This window comes from Bemisia tabaci, chromosome 5 (genome assembly GCF_918797505.1).
Source record: "Bemisia tabaci chromosome 5, PGI_BMITA_v3".
NCBI lineage: Eukaryota > Metazoa > Arthropoda > Insecta > Hemiptera > Aleyrodidae > Bemisia > Bemisia tabaci.
The window spans coordinates 7,633,426-7,656,355 of record NC_092797.1 but is presented as its reverse complement, the minus strand read 5'-3'; the positions used below and the strand labels follow the sequence as shown (position 1 = coordinate 7,656,355).

The 22,930-nt window shown below is 39.6% G+C and overlaps 1 protein-coding gene across 1 annotated transcript in view; it reads right to left on the bottom strand.

Moving 5' to 3' along the window:
• Positions 1 to 452: 452 nt before the first annotated feature.
• Positions 453 to 22,930, bottom strand: part of LOC109034892 (uncharacterized) — a 455,198-nt gene continuing 432,720 nt past the window's right edge. Inside the window, exon 13 of the mRNA XM_019048289.2 lies at positions 453 to 7,496. Within this exon, the coding sequence (XP_018903834.2) occupies positions 7,159 to 7,496 (338 nt within the window). The 3' untranslated portion in view covers positions 453 to 7,158. The remainder of the gene's footprint in view (positions 7,497 to 22,930) is intronic.

Genomic DNA, 22,930 nt, shown 5'->3' with positions numbered 1-22,930 from the left:
GTAACCAAAAAAAAAAAAATGACACTAAAGGAACCTATTCTTTTGTTGCTTTAAGGGTGTACGTAAGAAATTTTGACCCTAATTTTTGTACATCGACAAATTCATATGAGTTTAAAATGTGGAAATATATTAAACAATCAGAGAGACATACGAATCAGTGAGAACGAAAACATACCAACTAAAAAAAATGAAAGTTATCAAGACGCACACACAACTGCACAGTAGATAAAAAAGTTAGTCTCGGAAAAAGATTTTTGACGCCAAAAGACGAGTATTTGAGACCACTTTAAAGGTCCGAGTTAAAACAAATGCGCTAACTTCAATAACCTGTATGAAAATTGACTGTCTTGAATGAAAATAAAGAATTTTTGAGTTACCGAATTGGTGTGTTTTTGTTCTCACTGATTCATATACTACTGGAGTTAGTGGCACAAACATTACTACACTGTAAGAATTTTTGTATAAACAGTTTTATTTAACAGAAACATCTAAAAAAATTACATATTCACAAATTGAAAGAAAAGTGAAGTACTAAGTTAATCCCTAAGTTCATTTCATGTCATTGAATAAAATGGTAGTTTATGTACAAGGTACAACAATATACAAGATGATTCTATGCACTTAAATGTCTACAATTTCCTTCCTAATGTCTGTACAAAAAAGTAGCCAGCTCTTTGCAAGCTTGATGTAATACCTTAATGCGTAAACCATACATATGCCTTTCATTTTGATATTTTTTAAGAAAAGCAATCAGTTTAAAGTAGACAACAACTTAAAATGATCCTCGTTTTGTACAAAATGGTTAACATAAAATGGAAATTTTGTAAAGAACCTGAGTAATCATGAAAACAATCCCTCACTGTCGTCGATGAATGGTAAAAAACTGGCGAAAGATGCATTTGATTTACGTGAACCTAATAAATTAAATGAAAACTTTTTGTGTGCTCACCTTAGATATTTCCACCATGCAGAATAAATTTTTCTGCCAAGAAGCTCTCAAGTACCGAGTTGAATGGGAAACCACTGATAAATAGCCCCGCTACTGATTTTTTGTCAGTGTCAAGAAACTAGTATCGGGTTCGAGTTCCTCGTGCTTTAAGAACACCCCCCCCCCCCCAAGGTATCAAGTTTCACACAAATTCACCAGTTAGTAATGCAATGTGGTGAGTATCCTTCAAAAAGTGTTGAGGGGATGCTAGGCTAGTAGGGGTCGAAGTTGGAACCTTCGTAGGATGTTTCATGAACCAAAAAATATCCAATAAAATTATCTACTTTAATATTTTAGAGTTTTTAGTTTATCATGCGTAGTAACTTAAATAAATGAAAAATAAAAACGCCTTCATAACCAAGCTCAACTTAACGCTTACCGTCAGGCAGCTGATATAGCCGATATAACTAATTATTTTTGTGTTTCGTGACCCTACAAGTTCATTCTGACAAAGCAACGGTTTAAACTTGGTTATCTTATTAAAAGGGATCTGAGGAGTACAAAAAAACACTTCACTAAGGGAGGTTTTACTGTGGGACTTCCTATCTCCAAACAAGGGTTCCACGAATTTTCTATTTTGCAGAGAATTTCGATAAATTGAGTCGTCTTGGGACCAATTTTGAAGTATTCTCACCGAAAGCTTGATCCAATTACTTCAGGTAGAATCCCAATACCATAATAATTTTTTACAACGCCTGGATACAACAACTATCCGGTTCCATAGATGTCCTTGTTGCATATGCACGGAAATGAAGGCGTTTTGACTTCGGACGCTAAGCGCCTCACCAGCAGCAGCGCTCACTGCGAGACAACGGGAGGAGTTGGACAAAATGTGGAAACATTATTGGCTCATATCGATGTTCATACGGAACACAGAGGTTTAAGAGATGGTTTCGTTGATTTTCTCGACAATTTCCCTCAAGAAACACCCACATACAGTTTATAGTGTGAAGAAAGCAACATTATAATTTGCAGTTCCAATTGAAAATTTCATGTCAAACCTCTCTCAAGGCTCGTTGGGGGAGGGGGGTGGGGCACGGTGGGCTCCACTGTGAGGATCTACACTGTCGTGCTGAAGGAAAAACGCCGTATGAACCTTCATGCGTCGCCAAATTTCCTTTGGTAAAATACGAATTTCCTGATAGATTTAATTCCTCTAATTTTCCAGATAATATTGCTCGCGATTTCAACTAAAGTAAAAAAGAGACAAAATTTCGCGCACGGCGCAATTTAATGGGACGCGTTTCGGGGTCGAAATGGCCCCATCATCAGCCAACTAAACTTCCCTGAAAATTTTAAGGATAAATATGCATAGGTAAATTTCCTTCATAATAAACATTCCCTCGAAGGAACTTTGGCAACTCTCGAATGTTTATACGGGGTTTTTCCTTAGCACGGCAGTACAATGGCAGAGTGCCTTTGATCCTTTATTTATACTTCGAAGAAAACTCTAAGGCACGATTAGTTGCTCCACAAACCACGCTCACAACATCGCGATATCAAAACTGAAGCACAAAGGATACTTACATTCTAGACGCTTAAAGTAAATATATCAATTGGACCGCGTTTAACAGAAAGGAACCAAACCACATCAGCTATTGCCAAAGTTAATTGGCTAATTTAATTTTTTACATGAAAACATTTGTGCAGATTTTCGTGCAAATTTCAGTGAAAATTCTTCATAGTTTGAAGCAAATTCCTTAAAAATTTCAAAGGAATCCGCACAAACGTTCTCTGGTAAAAAATTGCATTGCCCAGTTAAATTTGGCAATAGCTGATGTGGCTTGGTTCCTTTCTGTTAAACTCGGTCCAATTGTTGGAGGATAGGTGACTTGCCCGGATCTGGCTATACCACCTCTCATAAATCCTGCCTAGGAGATATATTTTTTAGTATAAACGAAGAACTAACAGCGCGTTTGTTGTTGGCGCCGCGCCGCACTAGGATCCAAAACTCAAGAATAGGAAGAAATCAGTCGGATAATGACTGAAAGATTACGAAAGTTTCGTGGCAGAGGTTTTTCGAGTCGCCAATTTCGAATTTGATGTCAAATTGCCTACATTTTAACAACCTGACCTATGAATTGTGGGCAAGTTTAAGGCAGGCTGCGACGCGACGTAATGCCAGCTCGAAACGCGCACTGACGCCTACAAACCTAAGTGGATACTTCAAGCATTGCGCAATGCGTGAAGTATCCCCTTAGGTTTGTGGGCGTCAGTGCGCGGTTCGCACTGGCATGGCAGCACGCCGCGCCGTGTCGCGAGTGAAGTGGTAGGTGCCTGCACAGTCAAAACGCCTTCACTTTTGTGCGTATGCAACGCGGACAACCAAGAAGCTCGAATAATTGCATCCAGAAGTTGAGATGTTTGTGCCTATGGTGTTCGTTACATCTGACACTAAATTTGAGGGCGCTTGAATTGTTTCTTTCGCATTGTAACTTTATTCCAGCGTTGCCTAATTTTCCGATGAAGTGAAATATAACTGATTTTTATCGCGACATGATCAATGTTCTGAATAATAATTTGATGTTTTAAACATGTATCAAAGTTGCCGTCCTAAAATTTGGGCTGCGGCCCCTACTTCCTCTGATCAGTGGTGAGGCGTAAATGGTCGATTACTATCGATAATTTCCCATTTGAAGCAATAATAAAGAATCGATTATGAAGGTGCTCGTTGCGAACACCCTGTTTATCGATCCTGTTCCATAGGTTTAAGTGGCAGATTAATCGATACATCGCAAAGCACGCCCACGCCACTGCCCCTGATTTAAGGACGACGGGTCCGATTTGGTCGTTTCATGGTCACTTCAGGAAAACATGCTATTTGATTGGCTAAAAATGGTAATACTGAGCGGTTTCGTGGAAGAAGGATTCGTCTGCCAAAATTTTAAAATTATTTTTATTTCTTATCCAATTCCTACGACCTTCCCGTGTGAACGTGGTCTTCTTGTGGATGGTGGATAGAATATTTATTACTTACTTTTTTCGAACAGATATATGAAGAATTGTCGGAAAAATCAAGTTTTTCCACGTTTTCTTGAAACTGACTTTTGGCAACTACGCCCTTCTCCAAATAGCCCGTTCAATTTTATCATTCCTCACGAATCTCTTTACATTTGGACGGAGTTAAACAGAAAGGAACCAAGCCACATCAGGATCGAACCGAGAAAAAGAGGTTTAAAGTTTGGCTCCTGCATAAGACTCAATGTAAAAGATAAACTTCAAGTTCAATTTCTGCAAACTTTGCTCCAACAAAAACTTTGAATTTTTGGCGATGGATAGTAGAGCAGTGGTTGAGTTCAAAACCACTCATAACTCAATTTTTTCCAAAATGTGGGTTGGTTCCTTTCTGCTTAACTCAGTCCATTTCGCCCTTACTTATATCACGATTCTGTGACGAGAGTATAACTGACTCTCTATGACGTTTCCGACAAAAACCTCTAGAAAATACTCGATATATAGGTGCTAATCTGCCGTGTTAAGGAAGAACGCCGTAAGAACCTTCAGACGTTGCCATAGTTCCTTCAATAGAAAAGGATTTTACCAGAAAAATAGTGAATATTTTCCTTCAAACTTTGTAGACAACTATGTTGTCAACAACCATTTTATTTATAATACCTAAAAATTTCAAGGAAAAATGCCAAAACTTTCCTCAAAAATACACGTTTTATCCGGGGAAATTTGGCAACTCTTGAATGTTCATACGGCGTTCTTCCTTAGCAAGGCAGTAATGTGGTTGAATGGGGTCGGGAAGGGGGGGGGACTATGTACATTCAATGATTCGTCAGTCAGCAATGACTACAAGATCACCACTCTTTCAGGGCCAATTTTACAGTAGATGTTTTCGAGATTTGGACACCAAGTGTCTCTATAGGTATCTACATTTACGTACAAAGTATATACAGTTGAGTTAAAAAAACAACTATTCACATATTTAAGTACAGTGGTAGATAAGTACTTATTTTACAAAAATGATATTGGTTGTATCTCTATGTAAAGCCAGTATATAACAGCTTTAAGTCTAAAATTCGTTCGACAAAAAAGATAAAAGTACAAAATTAGTGAGAAATTTACAATGACTTTCAATAATTTTATTTCACAATACTGAGAAAGACCGAGTGAACTTTCATCTCTATTACATGATTAAAAAAAAAAAAAAAAAAAAAAAAAAAAAAAAAAAAAAAAATTGTGTGGTGTTATCTCTCGGGTTTGATGCTTACGAGCGAATATGTCGTCGCCCTTCTAACGTATCAAAGGGCGTATTTCAATTTTCATGTGAGCCCTGTTTTACACGTAAACGCATGCTTTTTGGGGCTCATACGGAAATGGAGCTACGCCCTTATATCAGAGGAGCGACGACATAAAGATGCACTAAAAATGGAACTTCAGACAAGGAAATACAATGGCTTCAACTTTTTATATTAGAGATTTGTCAAATCTTCACTGAAGTTACAGGTATGTCTAAAAAACTATTTTCAAAAAAGGGATGAGCAAAAGTTTCTGACCTCTAGTTATTCGACCCCCTAAATTGGGTTGTTCAGAATGATAAATTAAAAAACTGACACATGCTTAAAACGGAATCATACGAGCAAAGCATCCAGAATCGAGTATAAATGTAAATGAAAATTTTAGAAAATACCATTGATTAAAAAAGGAAAGAGAAAATTGTGTATTGGTACTGTCTACAATCTTATTCAGAGAGGATGGCAAGCGATGGATCAGCAGGGTTGGGTAAGAGTCTATCTTTAAAAAACTGAAATTGTTATGGCAAATTCATTGCATTAAAGTGATTGAACTTTTAACTTTCTTTACCGCTAGTCTGTTTCTTTCGTGCTAGTGTACCTATAAAAGTACTTGAGTTCTCCGATCTGAGTCTATCAGACTGCAGTAGCCCCTCGTTATTCGCGATTTTTCTCGTTCCTCTTTTCCCATTCATCCTCTCCTTTATCCTCCTAATTTTTCTCTTCCTCTTTGTCTTCATGCCTCTTCTTCCTCCGCTTCGAAACCTCCTCCTCTTTCTCCTTCCTCTGATTTCTAATCAGTTCTCATCCGACAAACGCTATGAGTCCTCCGAACCAGTGGCGAAACGTGAACGATCGATTTTCGATTTTTCCCCATTTGAAGCTATGGTAAAGAATCGATTATTAGGTGTTCGTTGCGAAGACCCTGTCTATCGATCATTTTCCATAGGTTTAAATGGCAGATCAAACGATTCATCACAATTAACGTCACGCCCTTGCTCAGAACCGAGTCTACGAGACTACACTGACACGCTGAGGAAGAACGCCGCATGATCATTCAAGAGTTGCAAAATTTCCCCGGATAAAATATGAACTTTTAAGGAATCTTTTGCATTTTTACCTCAAAATTTTCACATTTTTTTAAATTAAATTGCGCTCAAATTGGCGGAGAAAATCCGAAAAAAAAAATATTCTCAATTTTCCTAGTAAATTTGAGTTTTATCGAAGGAAATGTGGCAAGGTCTGATGGCTCATACGACGTTTTTCCTTGGGGCAGCACACAGTGGATCTAGTCAATAAAAGAGGTCGGACATATTTTTGCAAACTTCAAACACTTAAAACTCCGTTTATACAAAATTTTGAGGTTCTAGAAGTGAGTTCATTGGTTTCATCGTGAAATTTTCACCTAGAAGTAGAGTACCTATATAGCGATAGTATGGACAGATCGCTTCATGGAGGGCTTAGGGCCCAAAAGTGCAGCCACCCTTCTAACCAACTATTTTAACGCCCAAAATTTCACTGCCAGTCTGCAGATTCCAATTCTAACCAAGATGGCCAAGAATGTACAGAAATGAGCGTTTTTCCGCAAAAATGAGTAAATTTATGCAAGAACTGAGTCAAATATGTGCTTAATAAACGACGGTGTGTAACAATAGTATTATCGTCCTGGATGATTGAAATTCATAGGGTGGCTGCATTTCTGGGCCCTAACTTTATTCGCAGAAGCATCGGTGAAGGCCTGATGGGTTTTCGGAGTTTCACATCTGTCCATACTCTCGCTATACAGGTACTCTACCTAGAAGCACCCCATAAAATTTAAAATGTAGCGAAATAGACGTCTAAATTTGCACTTTCAGTGAAAATTGTCATATCCGATCTCTCGAATTGAGTCGATCCACTGTGCGGCAGTAGAGGACTGACTTTTGTGGAGATTCAGGAAACGGCCCACCAGAAGCGTGAGAGGAGGACGACGAGGACAGTGCTGAGGGTCTCGACGAGGAAGTGGCTCCGCCAGGCGGACGATCCTCCCCGGGAAAGGGCGCTGGCGTGGCAGCTGAGCCGGTGCGGGTAGAGCTCGATGAGGGGCGTCCGTTGGTTGGTGCGCGGGTCGAGGCAAGTGGCGCGGCGCACCATCTCCTGCAGCTGCTGGGCCGTCTCCAGCGACACCGTGTGGATCTGCAGCGCCTCCCTCAGCCACCGCCGGAGCCAGTGACCCAGCCAGACCAGCCCGCAGTCGCACGCCCAAGGGTTCTTCTCCAGCACCAGACCACCTTAACACACATACAGATTCCCAATCAACCAATCGATTTCTTTTAAGAATACACAAAAAGAAAAAAACATCGTGCGTAGGACCCGAAGTTGAGGTCATATGGATCTCTGAAGTTTTCGGATCGCGTATCTAAAAAATTGAGGTCGAGCTGCCGAAGTTCGGGTCAGACATCGAGGCACTTCGGTATGTACCGGAGTACTTTAGATGTGTGACCCGAACCCTTTGGTATATATCGAAGTACTTCAGATGTCTGACCCGAACTTCGGCAGCTCGACCTCAAGGTTTTAGATACGGAATTCGAAAACTTCAGAGATCCATATGACCTCAACTTCGGGTCCCACGCACGAAGTTTTTTTCTCCGTGCAGAATTGAAACTTTCCAAGTTTCTGGTTATTCTGGATTTGGAGGGACAAGAAAACAGAGAACTAGATGGACAAGGAAAAAGGGAACTGCGGGTAGATCATTGAAATCGATAGACAAAACTATAGACAAAGAAGACTTAGGGAGTGTGGAGCGATCCTATTGGTTGAAACAGGTGCGGTTGTAATAGACTGAGAGGGAAAATGATGGACTAAGTCCAGGGTCTCTCATGGGTTGCTGTTGGTTAATCTATTACTTACCTCCATTGTCCATTGCGACCACTCGCTTCCACCAATAGGATTACTTTATTAACCGTTTTTCTTTCTTTGTCTGTTGCTTTGTCTATCAACTGCAATAATCAGCCCGTTCATGGAGGGACACGGAGGAAGGGAACTGGAAGGAGAATGCAAAAAGGGACTGAAAGGACTAGGAAAAGGGAACTGGAGGACAAGGAAAAAGAGAAACCAGAGGGACAAAGAAAAAGAATACTGGAGGGATGGAAGTTTAGCACCTAAAGACATATGAATAGACGAACGAAGGACCGTGTGTATCTCTATATGGGAGAAAAAACAATACATGAACCTGGGAGACATACAACGCATGCAAGTGAAATCGCACAGGATTACTTTGAGTCACTTTTTTCCTGGTCAGATCAACCAAAAATCTTGGTTGATTGAACAAATTTTTTGTTAAATCGAGCGGAAGCGTAGGTTAGAAGATCTAGGAATGAAGGAAGTGTCCTGCCGACTTATGATGTACTCATGCTTCTCTCGATGTCACTTAGAAAATCACGACTTCTGAGTGGCTAGGGCAATAGATTATCACCAATGCGATCTATGTTCAATTTTGGCGACTCGCGCCTGAGTTGTATTTTTGGCTCGTTCTCCTTTAATTAAATAAAATGAGAGCGGAAATTTTGAAACACCGCAATCGAAATGCACGTCAATGCAGTGTCACCGTTTCCATTGTAAGTAAGTTATAAGATAAACGGAAACACACATACTAGTATGGAAATACAGCAAGGAGAAGAACGCGCGTTGATGACGGCGCAGAGATATCACTATTCGTGCTTGATGGATGTCCATGTTGCGTCTGAAAAATTGAAGGCGCCATGGCGCGAGGCGTGAACTTGCAATGCTCCGCTCTGTACTGCCGATGGGGGTGTAGGGATTCAGCAGAAAAGTTAAAAAATGAGGCCCGAACACATTACTCCTATCTTTGACTGTGTTGACACTCGATTTTTTTCTTTTTCAATTTGATGCCTGATTTTTTTCTACGATATAATTCGATGCGACGGTGTCAATCGGCAATCACATAACTCGTTTGCGGTGTCTGAAAATCTCCGTCTCTGTGTTATTTCTTTAAAGGAGAAACAAATTGACATGATTCCTTGAAGTTTTTGCAGAATTTTCTTCGCACAGAGAAAAAAAATCACGGCAGTTTTTAAGAATTGCCGTTGAGTAGTTCTCCGTTTAAAAAATAAAGTATAATAAGAAGTCTGCTACGTCGCAAACCGAGTTGTGTGATTGCCGACTTACACCGTCGGATGGCTAAAGAACACTACCGTCCGTCTGCAAACTAACGATTTTGCAGGAAGAAGAGGAACCTTCGCCATTTTTGTAATTTGGAGGTGAGGTTTGTCATTTTTTCATACACTACACAGCGTCATCATAGCGCTCCCCTGCAGAGTTGGAAAAACTAAAAACATCAGCTCGCGTGGTTTATATTGTGAAATGCGGCAAAGCCGCTAACCAATTTTCGTCAAAATTGTCGATTAGGCAGTGTTGTTCCTAAGCCCTCGAATTACAGACCTAAATATAAAGCTAGCAAGATTAAAGCTAAAAGAAGTATTTAAGACCATTGCAGTTGTGTCAATTTTTAAAAAAAACGCACTCACGTTCCATCTTATTTCCGACAGTTATCGGCACTCGGGATCCGAGTAAGTTTTCAGACTTGACTGCAGCCCCGATTTTAAACCGAAATACTCGGGCCCTTTTACTTGAATTAACAAGCAGGCAACACTCAATTCGCCAGTAAGCTGACACAATGGCGTAACTCAATTTCAACATAAGCTCTAGAAAGCGAGCAATCATTTGAACGACAAGGTTCATCTTGAGGTGTATTCGCGCCCTTACACGAGCGGAGCGCGGAATTCACTCCCTCGGCAGTTGTCGCCGAAAAGGGGTTGGGGTAAAAGTAAAGAGAGGGGAGAGGGAGGGAGAAAGCAAGGACCGATCGACATCTTAATTGATGTATTACTCCCCATGGAGCACGAAACGCGACGCGGCGAACGCTAAATCTTGAAAATATGAAAGAGTCAAACCTGAGATACGAACCTGTTGCCAATTCGGAATCGCCGAATCAGCATTTCTCAAAGGACCGGGTCAGTCCATTTAAGATTTCATTTTGCTGTTACCGCTACTTTTTTCACAAAACCAACCCAATGGCATGGTGTTTTGTACATCATTCCTCATGAAAATTTTGCGCTGAATCCGAATCCGTGCTTAAATTGCAGGAATTTTCTTTTTTTATCGCTCAAATTTGATCTGAAATGCTGCATTTGTCATTACCGTAACCTGTTACCGGTCGAAAGTCTCAACTTTATCGCTGAATTCAAGCAAATATATACAAAGTCACGGGCTTCTGAAATCAAATATGGCTTCAGCATACTTTGAATTGATAATTCTTTCTTTTTAGAGCTATATTCTCCTCTAAGTCTTCGAAAAAATTGCCATCTTGTGCTTGTTACTGGATTTGGTGTCATTACCGTAACCCCTTGTTCTGGAGCAAACTTCGGCTGCTAGGCGACAGCACCAGCTCGAACTTACATTCGTTGATGTTTGTGTTGGAAGGAGGACCCATGGTGAGTAGCTCTCTATTTTTTACTTAATCATAAAGTAATATTCGTTCAATTTACAGTGATGAATTGAGTTTTGTCCAACTCTCAGCTGCCATTACCGTTACCATATAAAAATCCACCAAGGATTGAAGATATCATCAAACCTACTTCATTTATGAACGCATGGCATTAACTCAACCTCAAATATGAAATCTCACCTTCCTACAACAAGCCCATGTCTCCTTTTGGCGCGAAATTTGAATGTTTCTCATTACCGTAACCATCATTACCGTGACCGTAACCATCATTACCGTAACTTCCACCCAGACCGTCTAGGGTGCACGGTAATGATGCAAGAGTTTCGGTTATGACCAACTATCTTTTTTAATGAATCTATAGCGGCCTTTTTTAGTTTTTTAGGAATAATTTCAGTTGCTTGAGATTACCTTGAAATATATCTCTGTCTTTTCCTTGTCCACAGACGTTTTAATTGGAGAAAAATGTCAACCCCATATGAGAAATGGTTTCAGAACTTAGAAGAAAAACTGAAAGTCAGTCAGTTTAAATCAGTACAAGAAAATGGCCCATCAGATACCACCAGCAATACCGTCCCGTCCTGCCCAGAAAGTACATCAATACGATCCGAGATAGTCTTATACTATTTATTGCTAGTTTTGCTAGTTAAAAGTTCTATTTTCTCTTGACTATTATTATTATTATTTTGTTCGGAGATCTCACTAAAGATATTTTTGTTTACGTTACTTACATTTCTTCTCAAAGAAATTTTCTCTTTTGCTATATAGGTGGTTAAGTAAAGTCCTATTTTTCCTTTATTATAATTATTTTGTTTAGTGATCTTATTAGAGATACTCATTTAATGTGAAATTGTTTGATTTCTACCATTTCTTTGACTATTTATTTATTTCAAATGATTTGGTTTGGTCATTTTTTCGAATTTTTGTACTGCTTTAATACAATGTTTCTTTAGAAATCAGTGCTTTTTTCCTTCAGCCTTGAGATCCTACCCCATAAGGCCGTCATGCATAACAATAAATCATTACCGTATACTCACAGTCATTACCGCTACTATTTATCATTACCGTAACCGGCTTATTTTTCTTGAAAAAAAATTGGAAAAAAAGCTGTAAATTTACAATTTAGGGGGAAATTACAAAATATAAGTTTAGCTCTTTATAGAAAAATCTTTACATGCAACCTCATCCTTTTCTCTCAAATGTAGGGCAATTTAGAACTCAAAAAAAAACAAAAAATTCCGAATTTGACATTGAAATTTGTTTAAATAAAAGTTTTAATCATAACTTATCCAAATATTTGTATTTACTTCGAACTATCAGACTTTAAACTAAACAATAAAAATAAAAAAGATCAGTTTCCACTTCTTTAGCGTGTGCTGGACTAACAAAGTAAATAGGTTACGGTAATGATGAGTTTTTTCAAAAACTCTCAAAAATCACAAGAAATAAAAAAAATGGTGCCGAAAAGAGCTATGCCACTGTCCAATAATTATTCTGAGGGGTTCAAAGGTCCCAAAAAATATTATATATAAGTCACTTACTGACTTCCAACTGCTGTGAAAGTCTGATTCTGAAAATGAAATCTTAAATGGACTGACCCGACCACTCAACGAAATGCGAATTCAAGCCCTGGGATGAATATTTTTTAATCAAAAGAGGAAGTTTTCGTCATGTAGAAGACGATTTGTGCAACGAAAATGGAGAATTTGCATGCAATTTTATTTTGTTTTATCGGAATAAGGTGCTTAAAGAGCTAATTTCACAGTATTTATTTATATTTTTTTCTGATTTGGGAAATAGTATAAAAATATATTTAAAAGTGAAAAATGCACCACCTAGTGACGTCATCTGGCGGCATTTCCGATTTAAACACGTGCATTTTAGCAGATTACATATTTTTGTCATATCTTCTCTGATAATTGCTCAATTCATAAACCAAGGGTATCCTGGTGTTCAGTTCACTCAGTAGTTTCCACTTAAACACGAAATTCATCAAATTTCAGACACCTGCAAACTCTTTTCTACTGATAGTAACTCCTAACCAAGATATTAACCCTTAAATGCTTAAATGGGCCTTGTTTCTTTAACTGTTCTCCCGAATCTCGGCATTTCATTGGTAGTATAAAGCGGGGCATTGCGGAGCTTACGCCTCGCGCCATAGCGCCTTCAATTTTTCAGCTGCAACACGGACATCCATCAAGTACGAATAGTTGTATCTCTGCGCCGCGCCGTCATCAACGCTTGTCCTTATCTCTGCTCCATTTCCATATTGTGTTTGTTTCCGCTTGTCTTATGATTGACAGAAAGGATTTGTTTTTAAAAAGCATTGGGTCAAATGGGCCCGATGCTTCTTAAAAACGCGTTGCCCGTGGGTTGTGTGGGGCCGGTACATACGAGCTTTATATACAGGCCTACAGATACATTGTAAAAAAAAATAATCAAACGTTAATACACGTATGAAGGAAAAGAAAAATCGAGTGTTGGAATTTTTTTTTTACAATTACCCCTAGAACTTCCAAGCCGGGTCAACTTGACTCGACTAAATCTCTGGGTGCGTAATGGTGCCGATACTTACGATAAATAGATTTATGTCTAAAAAAACATCCTAAAAATGAATCGGACATTGAACTGGGAAAAAAGAAAACATCGGGTGTAAACACAGCCGAAGATAGGAGAGACATAACTGGGTCTTGTTTTTATAACTTTTCTCCCGAATCTCGAAATTTCATTGGTAGTATAGAGCGGTGCATTGCGGAGTTCACGTCGCGCGCCAAAGCGCCTTCAATTTTTCTGCTGCAACACGGACATCCATCAAGTACGAATAGTTGTATCTCTGCGCCGCGACGCGCTAGCAACGACGGCAATAACGTGTCTTCCAATTGCGGTGTTTTAATAGCTCCACTCTCATTTTATTTATTCGATGGAGAACAAGCCAAAACTAATGCTATGAATTTTCACAGAGTATTTTTCACGCAGAGAGGAATGATCAGGGAAATTTGCAAGATTTTCGGTTGAGATAGACGAAGTAAATGGGTCAACAGCCGAAAAAAGAGTGATGATTGTTACTCATCCCTTATAATTGTCCACAAGAAAGTGCTGAATTCCCGAATGTAATACTGCCTTGCTAACGAAGAACGCCGTGTAAACATTCGAAAGCTGCCAAATTTCCCTTGATAAAACATGTATTTTTTTCTAAAATTCATGCATATCTTTCTTTGAAATATTCGGATATTATAGATTAAATTTCGTACAAAATTGTCTGAAAAGTTTGAAAAAAAATATTCACAATTGTCTCAGTAAATTCGGTTTTTACCGAGGGAAACTCGGCGACGTCTGAAGGTTCATACGGCGTTCTTCCTTAGCGCGGCAGAAAAGCTTGCACCTGGACGAGATTCTAACCATTTGTTAACAACCCAGCGTTTTTAAATTCACGATTTCTTCGCGATGATAAAAATCCGCTTCGGTTGACCTTGTGCTTCCGATTGCGATTTGCGATTTGCAAGAGGCCAGTGGAGGGTCCCGCACGTGCGGTTTCGCACTCTGGTCTTCAACATGGGGCTACCTGAGGGAAGGAGCTGTTTAAGGAACGACTACGAATACATCCCTTAAAATCAGATAAAACAGGGAGAAGGGGTGGGGAGCGGCGTCAACAAAGGGGAGGGAGGCGCGGAGCCTAAAGCCGCGATGCGGTCTTGTCAAAAAATATGAACTTGGTCCTAAGTTTGGGAGCGATTACCCGGGGCGGAGGGGACGCTTGTAATTCACGCCTGCGGCGCCCTCGCCAAACAGATGCCGGCCGGAATAAATGTAAATTAATTTAACTTCCCGGCAAGAAAATGCGCCAACAATGCCGGTTCCTGAATATATTAAATCTTCTCCGTCGGTTGACCAAACAATGTGTTGGCGACGCCCCCGCTTGTCCTGGTTTCCGTCCCCCTCCCCCCGCCTCCGACCCCTCGGCGGAAATGCATGTGTTTCCTCCTTCGGCTCGAGTTCGATGCTTTTGCAAATTAACCTCGGCCTCTCTTCTGCCGTGCTAAGGAAGAACGCCGTATGAACACTCGAGAGTTGCCAAATTTCCTTCGATAAAATGTTCACTTTTGAGGAAAGTTATGAATATTTTTCCTTGAAATTTTCGGGAACTTTAGGTGAAATTGCGAACTAAATTATCTGAGAAATTGACAGAAAAACATTTAAAATTTTCCTGAAAATGAGTGATTCGCTAGAGAAAATTTAGCAACGCCTGAAGGCTCTTACGGCGTTTTTCCTTGGCAAGGCAGTCTTGCTCAGCGACGAATTAGTTACGCGTGATACAGGATCGTGCTCCGATTAAGAGCCAACCAACTCTGCCGTGCTAAGGAAGAACGCCGTATGAACACTCGAGAGTTGCCGAATTTCCTTGGGTAAAATGTTTATTTTTGAGGAAAATTATGAATATTTTTCCTTGAAATTTTAAGACACTTAAGATCAAATTACAAAGAAAATTATCTGATAAATTGGCGGGAAAATATTAAAAAAATTTCCTGAAAATTTGTGATTTGCCAGAGGAAATTTGGCAACGCCTGAAGGTTCATATGGCGTTTTTCCTCAGCACGGCAGCACTGTACTTGGACGTATTTATGCCAAAAAGAACCAGCAGCCTGATTGCTGTTCATGTCGGCATGACAAGAATCGAAAATCGATATATAACACAGATAGGGCAGAGACGGGTGGAAAAGAAGGAGTGTGCTTGTTTCCTTAATCGAGGGCTGTAAGAATGAATGGGAATTATATAGCGCCAGTGACGTCAGCTGCGACAACGACGACCCACGGATCTAAGCTTTTAATTCATGAGCCCTGTCCACAACGCTCTTGTCACATGCCCACGGCTCATGAGTTAGCTTAGTTTGGAGCTTAATCCCACTTGTCTATTTTCCCGAGAGGAATCACGCCTACTTTAACATTGTTTTTCATCCAGCTCAAACGATCTTTCTTTCACGTCTCCAGTTTTTTTAAGCATTAATACGTCCATTTTCTAAAGTGATGCATTAGTGCTGCGATGGGTCACAAGGCAAGGTATGAATCTAGGCGTTCTGACACGTATAATGTTCCTACTTCAAAATTTCAGACACTGTCCCCCAGAATCTGAGATCCAAAATTAATGCATGCCATAGAGGGTTAACTCGAGTAGATTATAGTTGTTCCTAGGAGCACACTGTGTTTCACACACCGACATGGTACCGTAATTAGGGTTCGCATGTGTGTGTGCTTCTCCCTAAATCTCAGGAAAATGGATTTTACAAGGGAATTTCCGGGAATGGGAAAGTTCCTACTTGGATCCCTACTTCGCATTCAAGGGCCATTTTCCCCTCAGACAGTCGATTTGATAAAGAACTTCAGTTGGAATGAATTTTGCAATTTGGAACTACAATTCCTGGCTCAGTTCAGAAACAACGTATGTACCATTAGTTTCCCTGCGCACGCGAGTGTTTTTACGCATGAGTCAGCAATTCGTCACCTTCCAGGCAAAGTATCACAAGCGCCATGCGACGTTTAAAAATTTCCGCCGCCATTTTATTTTTTTACAGAGAAATTGTTCAACGAAGCTGTCCGAAAATTTCACTGAATTTTCTTTGTGCTGCCGATAAAGATTCAACCAACAATTTCTCAGTAAAGAAATAAAATGGCGGCGGAAATTTTTAAACGTCGCAGGGCGCTTGTGATACTTTGCCTGGAAGGTGACGAATTATAGTTCCTAATTGCAAAATTTAATCCAATTGAACTACATATTGAATTAAGGAGCTACTTTTTCTGGCTCATCCGTGAAAAAAAACTCACCTGCTTGGCGAACCTAACAGCACAAATGCTGTTTCTGAAGTGAGCCAGAAGTAGTAGTTTCTCAATGCCAAATGCGGTCCACTCGAAGAAATGCTCGTTTTGGCTAATCTAGCAACAGTGCTTAAGCTCCTTAGCTGGCACACGATATTTTTTGCCACCGCGGTCTCCAATATCCGAGTGTCCCGATCTTAACAGCTTTCAATATTATCTCTCCCTATAAACTGTATTTTTCTGCTCGTTTTTCTTCCCTTTTTTTCATTTGCTCACTTCATTTCGACCCGTTTTGGCGTCCAACACCCTTTCCGTCTGAAGCCAATCTGTAGCCAGACAAACGCTGCCGCCTTCACCCCCCCCCCCCCCTCCCTTACGCACGCGTATGTCCGACTCAAGATTTATGAAAGTATCCGATGTTATCAATGGCCGAACGATTTCGAATGCCTCAAGCGAAATTCGGAGAGGGGATGACGACATGCTCGGAATTAGAGTTATGAGTGTCATTTTGTATTGGAGAGAAGTATCTCCGTGACATACTATCATAATGTAAAATCAGGTTTATGCATGCTGAAATATCGCTGGAGAGGTAAATATATTTTAATATGTATTCGAATCGAAAGGTGTATCCGGATATTTTTCAATTCGAGCTGAAATTAACTTTTCTTAATTAAAGTCCAAGATTTAGGGGTGCCAAAATTTGCGTGGAAATTGCGTGTTTTGCGGAAAATTGCGGTGAAAACGGCATACATTTACGTGGCTCAGGGTGAACCATGGCAATGTTAAGCCAAAGAGCATGACAAGAAAAGAAGACAGTATTTATTACTTGAAGAAGTTTAGGAAAGAGGATTTTAAAATAAGAAGGTCGATTTGAAAAATAGGATGGAGAGGAAATCTTTGCATCTCTGTAAGAATTATGACTTCGAACTCCCTGTAGATTAGGATTTTAGAGATATCGTATATTCAGACTGAATATTGACGTGAACATCATAAAGTGAACTTCCGTTTTTACATTTTTTCAGTTGCACCTTCTTTAAAAATCTAAATTTTTTACTGATAAATAATTTATCTCTACCCTACATTTTATTCATCAGTGCTCTTTGAAGTCCCATTTTTAATTGTATTTTTTTGTAGCCGAAGTTTGCAGCAGGCCTACTTCGTCATGAGAGCATTTTCCAAACACCCATGTCAATTGAATATAATTTAAATAATTATTGAGAGATGAGGTGAGGGTAAATCCACGGGCAGCAAGCGCGAAACGCGCATTGGCGCCTTCAAACCTAACAGGGATACTTCACGCATTGCGCAATGCGTGAAGTATCTCTGTTAGGTTTGAAGGCGCCAGTGCGCCGCCGCTCCGCTTTGTGTTGGGCTCTAATATTTAATCTCGTGGAGTTAGCGTTTTTCAACTAATGACTTTGAAATGTTTGCACCCTCTGTATGGATTATTCTCATTTTCATTGATGAAAAAAAAAAATATGTAGTAAAGGAAAATATAATGTGCGTTTTGTAAATATTAAGGTGATTCCGTACAAACTTAAGGATTTCCAAAGCACACGCATTTCTACAGAATTTCTTATAGCCTTTTATAGCCGATGGCGAAAAAGCAATATCCAGGCGATAAAGCGTAAAGCCCGGCGATAGGAACTATAGCCCGGCTGTATAATTTTTTATCGCTTCGTGTAGCCCGGCCGTATAATTTTTTCCACTTTCTACAGCCAGCTATATGATTTCCTATCGCCTTCTTCAGTCGGCTATTAGAACTCCCATGGTATTTTGAAACGCAGCTCCTATCGCCAATTTTTACCAGGGTCCTTTATTAGTCGAGCGTCGTGCGGGAAAATAATCAAATGCCTGATGCGACTATTCTAACTCCTACGTGACTAAAATTGCATAGCCACAAAATTGAAGGAACTTTTTATTTCATACTATTGCAGGAAATTCCTCTCGCTCTCACTCGTTCCGGCTCAAAAGCGACTGTTTCTTTAAAGTTCTTGTGCAGTTATTTTTGATCGAATTATTGGAGATTTCAACCAACATGTTGATATTAGATGATATAGAACTACAAAAACCTGCATTGCGATTTGTGACGTTGCAGATTTTCAGTAATAATTCAAGGAATTTTTTTTGTCGGTTCAAAGGTATTCTCAGGGTATTTCGTTCGGATAACCTGGAAAACATTTCTTATCTTCACAAGATCTTAAGGTCGTTTCGGATATTGTGAGTCATCATCTTTAAGATCTGCAGAATAGCTCTAAAAGTCCTTTTAGAGCTTTGGAGGACCTTCAATTTTGTGTGATACTGTGCAACACCTCTGTTGCGAAATAGTTGCTTGAAGCAAGCGGCGTGGCGCGACACGGGCATTGGCGCCTACGAACCTAACAGGGATACTTCACGCATTGCGCAATGCGTGAAGTATTCCTGTTAGGTTTGTAGGCGCCAGTGGCAGCACGCCGCGCGACGCTCCACTCTTTATTTTGGCTCTAATATTTAAACTCGCGAAGTCAGCGGTTTTCAACTCATGATTTTGAAATGTGAGCACATTCTACACGAATTATTCTCATTTAAATGTATATGTATTAAAGGAAAATATAATGTGTGATTTGTAAATATTAAGGTGCTTCCGTGTCAAACTTAATGATCTCCCAAGCATTTATATTTTTCTCTATTGCCTCTTTTACGTGTGGACGTAAACTACAAGACAAAACAGGTGCGCGGACAAAAAAGCGTTGACTTAATGTCCTGAAACCTAAAAAAGGAGAGAAAAAAACTTTATAAAGTGAAAAATAATTTCTTTCACTAAAAAAAAAATAAAAAAACCAGAAAAATTTCTATTAATCAAACAAAATTTTGTGGCAAATTACGGGAAAAAATCAATTTTTAATCCTTTTCTCCCCACGTAAGCGATCTGACAACGGCGCGGCTCGCATGAGGATGAATAATGCACCGCTTTCATAAGCCACACTCAACACAATCATACGCCCGGCAATTCGGCGCTGTTAGCACCGCGCACGGATACCTCCGATATCAGCGCTCGGATATCTTTAAACAGTTTTGAGCAAACGCTATTCTCGCTGCGACGGCTTTTCTGCCGTCCCGATTCAGAACCGCACAACTCAAATGAAAAACCAATGTTCATACGTGGTTTTTCCTACTCGCGGTAGTTCTCCCGCGCGCTGCATGGGATTGCAGCTCCGCACACACCCCTGAATAATTGATGCTCCGTCGCGCTTGTCGAGTCAATTAAAGCTTTTAATACACCTGTCTTTGGATTCCTGTCTCGCACGGTGTTTCCCGCGTCGATGAACGAGCGATACCTCCTTCGAAGGGCTGATTATTGAACTTGGTAGACAAAGCGATAGACAAAGAAGAAAAAATAGAGAAAATAGAGCGATCCTATTGGTTAGGTAGCTATCGAAGACTCGGCGGAAAAGATGGAATTACTGTGGGTTGTTGATGAACGAGTGATACCTCCTTCGAAGGGCTGATTATTGAACTTGGTTGACAAAGCGATAGACAAAGAAGACGGGGGGAAAATAGAGTGATTCTATTGGTTGGGTGGATGTCACAGACTTAGATTAAAAGATGGACTAACTTTGGGTTTCCGATGAACGAGTGATACCTCCTTCGAAGGGCTGATTATTGAACTTGGTAGACAAAGCGATAGACAAAGAAGACAGAGAGAAAATAGAGCGATCCTATTGGTAGGGTGGCTGTCACAGACTCAGAGGAAAAGATGGACTAACTTTGGGTTGCCGTTAGTTAGTTGGACGTATTTCTGTTAAACGGAACTAAGCGCCAATTTGAGTTCCTTTTGAGGATTTTATAGGGTGTCTACAAGATTTTCAAAATGAAATTTCCTGACAATTCCAGGTTTTCCATGACAAAAAATGACAAAATTCCCTGACTTTTTGGGTTTAGCCATACGATGAACTAGTTAGAAAATATAAAAAAAAAACTATCCTTAGGAATGACCCCGTAAAGTCATATTCTGAAATACCATGGCGTTGGAAGGAGTTGAGTAATACTTTTGAAAGGAACGAGATCCTAAATACTCAAAATAAAGCTAATTCCAAAATGGTATACTCAAGACTAAAATTCACCTCCAAAATTTAATTTTTAAGCTCTATTACGCTCTCTTTGTGACATATTGCCTCGTATACTTTTGAAAATTCAAACTATAGTTCACCCTGGTGGTTTCATAAATATTGGCATATTACTTAGTGTCCTGAAAAAACAAGTCTCTTTTTCTTAAAATATAAAACAAGAGTTGTAAATGTGCCCTAACTCAGGTAGATTTTGCTATAATCAAGAGGAAATACGAGTCTCTTCTCGATTTTAGATAAATTTCCTTGATTCGGGTTTTTTTTTTTTTTTTTTTTTTTTTTTTTTTTTTTTTTTTTTTAAGGTCAATTCATTTAGTGGATTCCAGAACCTATTGTTGGTATTGAATTTGTCTTATACTCAACAAGCGTTGGCTCGTTAGAATATAATCCACCAATAATATTTCTACAAGGTGGATGCACCAGTTGTGAACATGATGATTTAAGAACCAGAAAAATTTCACGCAAAATGCAGTTGACATTAAATATTTCTTTACTCAGTTAAAGAAAAACTAAAATTCTAACACTTTCATTAAATTTCCTAACTTATTGAAAAAATTGATTAACCATCTGCTCAAAACTTAGTTTCCTATCATTATTTACTGTAATTTTCTGCTGTTAGCAAGTTAACTTCATTCAAATCTATTTAGTCTATCTTGCCTTTTGGCATGAATTAAGTAGATAAATTAAATAGGGCAGATCGATTCGATCTTTAAAGTTAGCGAACACACATTAGTGAACCTAGCGGCTGTGTTGCAAACTGGTTGAACAGAGCAGTTTACCTTATCAGCCACGCAAGCGCGCTACTCGGCCAATTCGGCAGTGACGAGCAAAAATAGCCGCGAAATGTTCGAATTGCGAAAATTCCCTGACTTTCACCGGTTTTCGATTGAATTCCCTGACTTTTCCCGGTTTTCCAGACAGTGATCAAATTCCCTGATTTTTCCCGGTTTTCCCGGTTTTCCAGACCTGCAGACACCCTGATTTTAGAATCCCGGATAGCGCGTTCTGTCAAACGGAACTAAGCGCCTTGGAAAAGCATTGCGAGTATAGAACGGAACGAGCATCGCGTTCCGCAACTCCGCCAATCCAAGCCCCCCTTTTCTTTCCTCACCCTAGGGCGCTTAGTTCTGTTTGATAAAAATACGTCCAGTTTTATTACTCACCTCGTCTGTCCATTACTGCCTCGATAGCGAAGAGTCGTAAGAGCAAAAATGAAGTTTGAGAAAGTGGGCTCGGTAACCCCTGCGAGCCGATTATTGAAATTGATAGACAAAGCTAGACAAAGAAGACGAAAGAGATATGGAGGGATCTTATTGATAAAGGCGGGTGGTTGCAATGGACAAAGGAGGTAGGTAATAGACTAAATAACGGCAACCCACGAGAGACCCGATAGTTAGTCGATCATTTTCTCCTTTAGTCTAAAGAAACCACCCATTTCAACCAATAGGATCGCTTCATACTCCCTATGTCTTCTTTGTCTATAGCTTTGTCTATCAATTTTAATAATCGGCCCGCTGAACGGGAAATAATATGGAAAGGAGCCTTTGTTCTCTGTTGAATTGCCACCAATCGTACGAAAAACTCTTAGAGATCGTTCGGATGATTAAACATCGGCGAATTTTATTTTCAACTACATAAAAAAGAGCACTACATTTTCCTATTGTGTTGGTGTTCAGCAATACAGCCGCGAGTACTATTTTCTGCATGGTAAGTCCGGCCCAGGGTAGAGTTGCACGAGTGAAATGAAAAATATGAAAAATTGGAAATTTCCGTGAAATATTTCATGAAATTTTACAAAATTTTGAAAAGTACGAAAGCCATGAATTCAGGAGCTGGGTATGTTATACGCACTAAAACACATCAAAAGCGATTTGCCGTTCATTGAATTTAGCATTTAATTTCGACAAATATTTTTCAATACCTATAATATTTTTCTGATATTTCACGAGACATTTCACATGAAATTTCAAGATTTTATTTTTCACGGAAAATTGCAACCCTGATTCGACCACTCAAAAAAAAAAACAAATCGGATCTAGAGTCCAGATTCTTAAAAACATCGACACGAAAAAATACTCTTGATTCAATCGGATTTTTGCTTAGATCAAGAACCAAGCCTCTTAATTTGAGCGGATTTCCTTTCGATTTAAGCAAAAATCTGATTGAATCGAGAGTATTTTTTCTTGTCGATGTTTTCAAGAGTCTGGTCTCTAGATCCAATGTGTTTTTTTTTTCAGTGCACGAAAACACCTCAAAGGCGATTTGCACAATTATTGAATGTAACATT